This window comes from Lampris incognitus, chromosome 16 (assembly GCF_029633865.1).
Source record: "Lampris incognitus isolate fLamInc1 chromosome 16, fLamInc1.hap2, whole genome shotgun sequence".
NCBI lineage: Eukaryota > Metazoa > Chordata > Actinopteri > Lampriformes > Lampridae > Lampris > Lampris incognitus.
This window is the reverse complement of record NC_079226.1, coordinates 13,464,182-13,474,487: the sequence shown is the minus strand read 5'-3', so window position 1 is coordinate 13,474,487 and position 10,306 is coordinate 13,464,182. Positions and strand designations below refer to the sequence as shown.

At 47.4% G+C, this 10,306-nt stretch overlaps 1 protein-coding gene across 1 annotated transcript; it reads right to left on the bottom strand.

Annotated features, from left to right (window-relative positions):
- Positions 1-457: 457 nt before the first annotated feature.
- fosl2 (FOS like 2, AP-1 transcription factor subunit) lies at positions 458-10,031 on the bottom strand. Its single transcript, XM_056295267.1, has 4 exons — positions 9,232-10,031; positions 6,073-6,327; positions 5,252-5,359; positions 458-3,737 (listed from the first exon to the last, which is right to left on the bottom strand). Exons 1-4 carry the CDS (start codon positions 9,358-9,360, stop codon positions 3,183-3,185), a joined length of 1,047 nt encoding a protein of 348 aa, XP_056151242.1. The 5' UTR covers positions 9,361-10,031; the 3' UTR covers positions 458-3,182.
- Positions 10,032-10,306: the final 275 nt, after the last annotated feature.

The following is a 10,306-nucleotide window of genomic DNA, read 5'->3' as shown; positions in this document are numbered from 1 at the left end:
TAAAGAGTTTGCAGTTAACATAAGATGCATGTCTTTAAAAATGTGGGAGGAAACTAGAATCAGTTATCTACAAGAAACCCATGTTGACAGCATGCAAACTGCACAGATGGACTAGGACTCAACCCAGGATCCTCTGCTGTATTTTGATAGAAAAACATTGATAGCAATATATCACGTATATGAAACTGTCTTCCATTTTGATACCCATCTAATGTACCTAATAACCTCCTCATATTTGTTCCTGATTGCACATGCCGGTAAAGTGAATCAGTTTTCAGTTATGTTTGCTCTGTGGTGGTAGATTAGAAGTCAGATTTCAGAAGAAGCCAACCCTTGGGTGCAACCCGTTCGAACGGGTTGCATGTGCAGAAAAAAGAAACATTTCCTCTGAACAAAATAGGTCTTAAGCCAGCTGAAATGTTTTTTATTATTATCATTGATTTAAATTAACAAACACTGCGATGCATATTGCTGTTTTTATTCATTTTGAATCATTTTTAACAGATAAAGCATTTGGAAAATAAGTGATAGTAGCTGAAAACAGGCGACAGACAGTAGATGACATGTACAGTAGAAGATCTACAGTCAATGGCTTTCCTATGTGTTTCTAGGGGGGTCCAGAAGATTTCAACATACAGACAAATCAGACTCTCCCATATTTACGTTTTTGGTATCAGTTTTTTTTTTTTTGTCATATGTTATCAATATAAGATATAGGAGATTCCCTGTTGCATCCGCACAATACCGTATCCGGTGATGCTAGTCCCGACATCATTGGACGATAAATAGGAGACACGTTCCTTCGAAAGCAGCAGCTTTTTCTCCCCACTGTCAAAGTCCATTTGCTGTATCCAGCACAACAAAAGTCTTCCGGCCCCATCTTTTATTCCATAGATAAAAAAAAAAAAAGTTATAGCAAAGGTTATTACACCCCTTAACCCCTGACCTTACATTTTCAAGGAATGTTTTGAGTTAAACAAATAAATCCTAAATACTTATTCTTCTCAGTGCTTGGTATTCAAAAACCCTCACCCCATTTAAGATATACACAAAAAAACAAGTGCTTTGTAGACCCTCTGCAGAAATATTGGTTCTCCTCGTGGTGACTCCTGTCATCTCAGGCCGCTGGAGAGTCTCTTATTCCCTGAAGGTAGAAACCACTAGTCGTACGTCTGGCCCACTACTGACATCGTCTCTACCCAGTACCTATGGGGCTGGCGTACTTTCATACACCCATAAATAAGCACGTTTGAGTTGAATTGAACAGTTTCTTTACTAAAACGGACAAGTTTACAAACAACATTTCGATCAGGGTTTGACATCATTGCCAGCTGAGAAGAGTCTAGACCACAACAAAACGCCTCCTTCAAGCGAAAACTAACAGGATTACAGCTGTAGGACCTTTTTGGCTTCTCAAACCTGACCTGCCTCAATAGGCAGTGACACATAGGGCACGTGCTCTGATTTGGACGAAAGAAAAAAAGAAAAAGAAAAAAGGGTGTCCAGGTAGCGTAGCGGTCTATTCCGTTGCCTACCAACACGGGGATCGGCGGTTCTAATCTCCATGTCACCTCCGGCTTGGTCGGGCGTCCCTACAGACACAACTGGCCGTGTCTGCGAGTGGGAAGCCGGATGTGGGTCCATGTTCTGGTCGCTGCACTAGCGCCTCCTCCGGTTGGTCGGGAGCCTGTTCGGGAGGGAGGGGGACCTGGGTGGAATAGTGTGATCCTTCCATGCGCTACGTCCCCCTGGTGAAACTCCTCACTGTCAGGTGAAAAGAAGCGGCTGGTGACTCCTCATGTATCGGAGGAGACATGTGGTAGTCTGCAGCCCTCCCCGGATCGGCAGAGGGGGTGGAGCAGCGACCGCGATGGCTCAGAAGAGTGGGATAATTAATTGGCCAAGTACAATTGGGGAGAAAAAAATAAAAAGAAAGAGAAAAGTATAACTACAGAATCCAGTTACGGAGGGTTTCGTTCGATCTTTTCCATAGGCAATATTTTTCCAAAACGACGAAACCGTTCTGACAACAGCGGGATGAGACCGAAGGAAAACATTCCCCCTCCACAGACGATGACGGCAACACTTTGGCTAGACCACATGACAAACCTGCATTCCTGGAATGGTCTCGGGGATGGGAAAGGGGTTCAACTACACATGAAAGATATCCCTGACATCGATGTAAATCACGTACACTTTGCCATAAACATGTTGTAAAAGTTCAGGTACAAGACCACTGAGGAAAAGCACATCAATACTACTGTAAAGTCAAGCCATCAATTCTCCGGCAAAAGAGTAGGTAAAGAGTATTGAGGAACTAGGCATTGAATCAAAATTGGCTCGTATCCTTTTGCAACACAGAGGACTCCTGGATCGCTCCGGCGGCGAACCATGTCGCTTTTCTACAGGCGGGTAAGGAGACGACGATGGATCAACAAAACACTTTGCAAAAATGCACCAGCACAGGCCATAAATACAATTAAAGAGATGGAAACAATGTCAAAAAATGTTTTAAGAGCACATCCTCATCCCCTCCAGAACCAAGGTCCCAAGGTTTAGGGAAATAAAGGGGAAATCTAAAAAGGGGGGGGGGGGCGAGAGGATGGCTCAATGTCTTTATGTCTTGATAGAAACTCCGGGGAAAATGCTGACCTCGTTTATCATGACTTATTGGTTGATCTTGGCAGAGTGCAATTTTCTCCACATGGCTTTCTAACTTTTTTCTTCTTAAAAAAAAAAAGAAAATAGATTGAACCTGTTTTGTAAGTTGCCAACCCCACTAACAGCTGCCCGATTTAGGCATCTCACACTTTAAATTCATCTGTTTAAGTAAACAAGTTGACACTCGGGAGTTGAAATGGAGCATGGAAAACACTTGTCGGGATTAGTTGCTCACACTTTTCTACACAGATTAGAAAAATAATAATTACACTGAAGCGTAACAAGGAGAGACAAGCGGTGTAGCCCTTGTGTGTCTCCCTGCTCGGAGGGGAAACGGCTCATGCGATCAGTTTGGTCCAGACTTCTGAATGTGCTCTTGAGTCTTTTTTTTTTAGACACCGGGCGGCACTCGGTTGCTCGTATGCTTGCCGTCGGCCACAGTATTTGTCCGCCCTCCCCCTTCCCACACCACCACCACCACCACCACCACCACCGTCTGGCATCGCCAACCAGGCTCACGCTCAGAGAGCCAGGAGGGTGGGGGAGTTGAGGGAGTCTGACGACTGGTCGCCGCTGCTGCTGCTGCGCCGGTGAGCCTTGGAGCAGGACTCAGAGGAGGGTGAGGGGCTCTCTGGCTCCAGCATATTGGGGTAGGTGAAGATGAGGCTGGGGGCATTGAGCGCGGAGGCCGGGGTGGAGGCCACCACTGGTGTGTTGAGGCTGTCTCCGTCTGTGATGTACATCCCGCCGCCGCCGCCCAGGCAGATGGGCTTAATGACCGAGCGCTGGGGCTTGCCCACCTCCCTGTCATCTTCATCTGGCTCCTGCTTTACCACCACAGGGTTCATGGGGCCACGGTTACCCATGTTTGAGCGCATGGTCAGGGGAAGGGGGGCGCACTGCTGCTGCTGGTGCTGCTGGTGATGGTGGAGCCCCTGTTGGTGGCGCTCCTCGGCTGGCAGCTTGCAGACAGGGTTATGGGCCACAAGCATGAACTCCAGCTTGTCCTTCTCTTTCTGCAGGGTCTCGATCTCCTTCTGCAGGTCTGCTTTCTCCTCCTCCAGCTTCTCGGTCTCCTGCTCACAGAAAGACAGAATATGGGGGTAAGTGGTCGCGGTATAAAAAATCAGCAGGGTGTTATAACATTTTTTGACAAGGAAGTCAACCAATTGTACTGATACCAGGCAAAATGAATGCCAGTGGAGGGAGACAAACGCAATAGCAGCTTTAACTATTTGTTAGTCAAACAGTGCATTACTTAAGAACACCAAAAGAGGGCAGTGTTTGTTTGCCATAGTTTGTTCTGGTGACGGTAGGGAAATCTGTGAAATGCAACAAATATGCACAATAAAGATCAAAAACCCTTGTAGGCCATTCGCAGTGCAGCAACATGTAATTTTCAAACGGCTTCCGACTGAGTTTTAATCCACAAACTACACATTGTTTTTGTCTCGGAGATTTGCCATCTTAATAAGCACGCCTCTAGCCACTACGGTGTATCATTAATGTGTCACAAACCAAAAGAGACAATGACAGACCCTGTATGGAGCCGGCCCGGCTCCTAGACAGGGATAGGCAGACAAATAGAGATAATCTCACCCGCTGTCTGGGAACTTTGACTCAAGGGCAAAGGTATGAGGAAGTTGTCAACAGTAAACCCAGTGAGAAGGAACTCAAAAAGAAACTTCTGGCGGTTCTCAAGAAAACAAACAAACCATTAAGTAATGATATCAGATAATTAAAGAGGGGGGACATTTGAAGAAATTGCCCCCTCATGGTGGTGATGTGGTGCTTCCTTATATGGTATTTTAACAGATTTTTGGCACAAAGATGGAAGGGTGTTTTGTCCCTAGAAGCAATGGCTGTAATGTGTGTTTGTGTGTGTGTGTGTCTGTGTGTTTATAAATGTTCGACAATGTGTGTGCAGGGCACGTCTTGTATGTGGAATGGTAGGACAAGCAATTTGCCCCTTTACAAAATGTCCTGCATTCACTGAGACAGCTGCCTACAGCAGATTCCATTCCTGAGGTTTTCGGCCTGACAAGCTCAACCTCACTGTAATTGAGCTAATTAGTCCATTTAGATGCTGTTACTGTCTGCCAGGCAGGGCTGGGAGATAGCCCTACCTCTGTCTACAGCTGCGCCAGACAAAAAGCTTTTCATTGGCTGTCATCTGCTAGCGAGGCCCGAGCACTTGGCGGCACAGCCAGAGTCAAACTGCTACACGAGGATGTACTTTTGGAAGTTGGGGGAATTCAGTCACTTTTCCCATGCTTCATGTATTCAGCGGCCACTGGATAATTTTTATGCTTTCTTTTGTTCCTCTTTTTTATTTATCTCTTTTCATGTGAAATTGCCATGAATTTTACAAAAAATATGGGACTAACCAGAGGGCAGGAGTGTGAGTGTGACACGTGCACAAATTCGGGAGAGTTTGGTGCTTAGTAGGTAAGCAGAGGTTTGCGTGAGAGGAGAAATATTTGTGGCTGATTTGTAACCTGTTTAACAGGCCGTGGTTTGGTGATAGGAACACATCACGGTGGAAGTCGAACCAATTCTGGTATCTCTCGCTTTGGCCATAACTACTCACCCCTTGGAGCATCTCGGTGAGTTCCCGTCTGCGGTTGCGGCATTTGGCTGCAGCTAACTTATTCCTCTCACGCCTCACTCTCCTTTTCTCCTCCTCTTCTGGGGTAAGCTAGGATTGGAAGAACACACCAGGTGAGTGGTTGATCCCACACACACACACACACACACCATATTATACACACACAACTCTATCAATACAAAGCAGCAGAGGAGCATCGCCAGCCTTACTACTGGCTGGCAGTGAGCAGCATTGTGATATTCATCATTCGTATCAACAGTGATATTCATCCATGTGCCATGGTGACTCACGTGTATGCGGGTTTTCATGTCAACTGAAAATTACACCAGCTTATTAAGCCTCTCCTGTTTGGCTGGAGGAGTGTTAATCAGTCAAATCAACTGGTGCCATGTTGAGATGGAAAGAAAACCTGCATACCCACATCTCTCTGTGGTACATGGTTGAGTATGATTGTCTATAAAATCATTCAAGTCAATTTTATTTGTATAGCCCAATATCACAAATTACAAATTTGCCTCAAACAGTCATTCAGATACGAGAGGCCTTGGCATTGCATATTAAAATATTTACTACTGCTTTTTCTGCCTTTGACAGCCAATGATAATTCCATTAGCTACATCACGGAGACCATTCGCTTTGGTAACATACACGCGGCAATGTGAAGGCAGACTGAAGCAAAGGCGACAAAAGACAGGCACAAGCATCCATTTCTATGACTGTTAAGCTGAAACATAATTTCCCCATTGCTCAGCGGTCCTTTTGTAACACATGCACGCTCTGAATTGTCATTCCATGTCTCCCACCTGTTCATCCCGCTTGCGTCGTCCACGGGCGTCCCCGATGGAGCGGATGACGCCGGGTCGGGCTAGTGTGTTGTGCCCCAGGAGCCCTGGCCCGTTGGTCAGGTGATGGCTGTAGGGGTGGGAGCGGGAGTAAGGGTTGGACATGGAGGTGATGACGGTGGGCTGCACCATCCACTGTAGGTCTTGGCTGGTCGTGATGGCATTGATGGTGGGGATAAAGGCACTATTGGAGCCGGGCATATCGACCCTATACTTCTGGAGAGGGAAGAAAGGACAGTGAGGGGGAGATGTAGAGAGACATGGGAGGGGGGGGGGGTTCAAAGCAGAATTTAGAGGGAGCAAGTCTGTAATCTAGTTAGTATCAATGCATAAATCTCAATCCCACCCAAATACTAAGCACCATATTTTATGTTCTTTCATTTCAGCCTCTCTCTTCCATGACAACTCAGTCACACAGACAGAGAAGACCCATCTTAATAAAATGCAATCTTATGCATTGTAAGATTTTATCTCAAAAGCTTTGTTTTAAGCGAATCAGTCCAGCAGTGTGTCTAGTTTCACCCACTGAACCCTGGTGTGCAACAGTAACACATGCTGTGAATCATGTGGGAAAACCCAACGTGTCTGCTGCATCCAACACACTCCAGCAGCATGGAGAGGGAAGAACATGTAGAAGACCAAGTCTTAGACCAAAAAAAAAAAAAATCACCCTTAAAGGTTATGTAGGGATGTTTTGCAGGCTCATTTACTGCAAGGGACCCTTGCATTTCTCGAGGTTACTCATAAGATATATATTATTATTACCCTGGTTCATTCTGCAGTTTTGATGGGTGACAAGCAAACAACTAAAAAGCAACAGCGTTCGATCCCGCGGCAACCTGTCGTCGGATCAATATGGGACGTGAGCAGGTCGCCCTCCTCCCGCGCTCCGGGAGACGTCCGGCGTCCGTGCGCGTTATTTACGCACGTCAGCGTCCGCGTTATTACCGACATCCAGGCGCACATCCGGCAGCCTGTCCGCACTCTATTTGTATTACGAGCCATGGGAGATTAGTTAAGCATGTGCGTAAAATGGTCAGTTCCAGTAAAGCGGGAAGCAATCCGGGATTTGGAGACAAGGAAAAGGGGGGGAGGGGGTGTGGAGGAGGCGGAGGAGGTTGTTTAGCGGCGGCCTAAGCCAAAACATTCCTGAGGTTAGGCAATCCAAAAAAATCCCAATCCCATTCACTTAATGTTTTCCAGAAGGTTAATAAACACTAACGCGGTGATCACGTAAGTTTACTGAAACGAGAGAAGAAGAAGAAAAAACAAAAAAGCAGGTAGCCAGTCTGTCATGTAGGGAACCAGGTTACACCAGTTGCAGCGGCGCCGACGCTTTTCCAGAGAAGTCGGTGCGCAGCCATCAGCCTCTTCCTGGACTCGCGCATTATTATTTGCAAAAAGACAATGGCGTCTCCTTTGCATAGGTCGCAAACGATGCATCGGAGAAATCGCCTTTATAGAGATTGTCATGTTTCTTCTTCTTCTTCTTCTTCTTTTGTGTGTGTCTTTTTTCTTCTTCTTCCAATCCCCCTACCTAGGGGATCTGGCCGAAGGTCCGGTCTGTTGATTTAAAACCAGCACTTTCCCCCAGCGGAAACCGCCGCATGCAACACGAAGCACGCCTGAAAGTGGACTCGGGTGAAATATGTCATTATTACTATTTTAAGCCTTGCTGCCTCCATAACCGTGCCATTTGCAATTATGTACACAAGCGTGACTTTTCCAGCACTTTGTCGGGAGGCTGGCCATTTCTGCAAGACCGGTTTAAACGAGGAACATTTGTTGTAACATGTAGACAGACTGCCATCTGGCGAACGTCTCCATCCGAAGTGCTCTAGAAGTATGACATGTAGCCTACATCTACATTATCGGCAATGGACATCAACTGCTGACACTGGTTGTGTTAGTGCTCGGCCCAGTGGGCTTCGGAGGACCGGTGCCCATGTTAAACATGCCCCCCCCCCCTTGCTGTCTGTAAGACGCGCGGTAGGCTAGATGACTTGTCTTCGCTGGCACAAGTAGCCATATTTCCTCCTGCTCACATAGGCTGGCGGTTGACAACAGCCATCTGCAGCGGACTGCAGAGGGATTTCAGCGTTAAACCCGCAAAGGGGTAAAACAGTACACGCTATGTTGACTTGTGAACGTCGATTATCCCCGTACTTCTGATTTTCGCGTAAAATCACTCCAGCAGGACGCTCCAGATGGAGGATTTCCACAAATAAAGATGTAATGGGGGTAATATATATATATATATTAAAAAAAGTAAGACAGATATGGAGACAAGATAAGTAGCAACGGGGTATTGGATCTTGCATGGACATCTGGGGATACCTGGCGCCCTGTTACCTCAGAGGGTTCATCGAGAGACCTCCTCTCTTGCTCCGTTCGCCATACTAGTCACGTAGTTAACTATTGGTCGATGCACGTCTCAAACACTTGTTTGACTGTTCCCGTGTGCACACATCTCCACGACTCTCGCAGCTGCAGATTAGGCTATAACTCCAAAATCGATGCTTAATGTCAAATTAAATCAAATAAGGTGCAATACACGTGACATGAACGTGCGCCTTTGGGTCCCTGCTGAACACGCTCGTGTTACATAAAGCGCGTTGAGGGACAAATTAGCCCGACCAGGTACAACTCCGCATTTTCTCTTATAACAAGGGGAGAACTCGCACCTATGGACGCACTACTTTTTTGCGCAGATGTTCGCCGTTTGATCTGCACTTCCCCTGCGCGTAAATTTGATAGGATTCATTTTGACAACTCGTGGGGGGGAAAAATTAGCATTGTGTACTTTCATTTTTCGAGTTGAAAATAGCCCACCTGTCAACAGAGCTGTGCATATAGATTGGCTATACACAGCAGGCTGCATCTGTTGAGTCACCGATGCAATCTGTTGTCACTGGGTTCGTCCACTTTTTCTCCCCCCCCGAACGAGGTCGCGAATGCCCGTATTGAAATGGCTGCATCACGGGTTGTTTTTGCACGGAAGAGCAACGGGCTTAAGTGTAAAACGGGTGACATTTTCCGCAGTCGTGTCGGCTAAAATCACTGTCGATCGCCGTGTGCGTGCGCGCGCGTGCGCCCGTGTCTGCTCGCGATCTGCGTTACCTGGTAGCTTGAGGTAGATATCGGACTGCCTATCGTGCTGCTGCCGCTTGTGAAGGACTCTGGCTGGGCCGGAGAGGTGCTGCTGCCGCGGGACGAAGTGTCGTAGTTCCCGGAGTAGTCCTGGTACATGATCCAGGGAGAGAGAGGAAGATTTCAAGCAGGCTGGTTTTTGAGCTCCGGAGCCTTTAAAATTCCCCCGCAGTTACGAACACGCGTCGCCAGTGAGATCCCTTGACTCGAGACGTCGGCAGTTTTTTTTGGGGGGGGGGGGGTATCCGGAGAGGTGTTGACAAACACGAGGTGCAGTTTCAGTCTCTTTAGACTAATCTGACACAGCATACACAAAAAAGCCTCTTTAGCAAGTCGGTAGAGCAGATATCGCGGTGGAGCACAGCTGTTGCGACACTTCTACACTTGTATTATTATTGTTGTTGTAGTTGTTGTTGTTGTTGTTGTGCTGTTGTCAGTGTCGAGCCTCCACCGTAAACGTTTGTCTCCAACGCCAACGTGGGATCCTCTCAGGTGCGCAAAGTTCCGACTCAACTCCGCAGCGCACCTTTGGCGGCCGATCCAGTTTTAGGCGAGCGAACCTGTAAAGCTAAGCTAGTGACTCACGCAGGTTCACAACGGCTTTAAAGCCGAGCCCGGTCCAGAGGATGTTTTCCGTCGTCAAGTCTACTACACGCTTTAATCGCGGCTATCCGCTATTCACGGAACAGCTCTAACTTTTTTTTTCTTTTTTTTCTTCTTTTTCTTTCCACACTTCCCACAGATGACTCACTTCAATGGCACTATGCAGAACTCGCGACCGCTTTTCAACGCCAACGAAACGGCTGACGTCACGCCTGGGCGCCGAGAACTGGAGCGGGAAAGGGGGCGTTTTCGCGAGAAGCGCCGAAAAAGAAAAAAAATGCGACGAATTTTTCGAACTCGACGAGCAGCCGGCGATTCGCGGGCGGTTCGCTCGCAAATCGCCGGCGTGCTTATGACGGCCGCTCGCCGAAGAGTTTGTAAATTAACGGCGAACGTGTCCAGTGAATCTCCCCCCCCCCGGTTTTCGCCACTTGGTACCGTC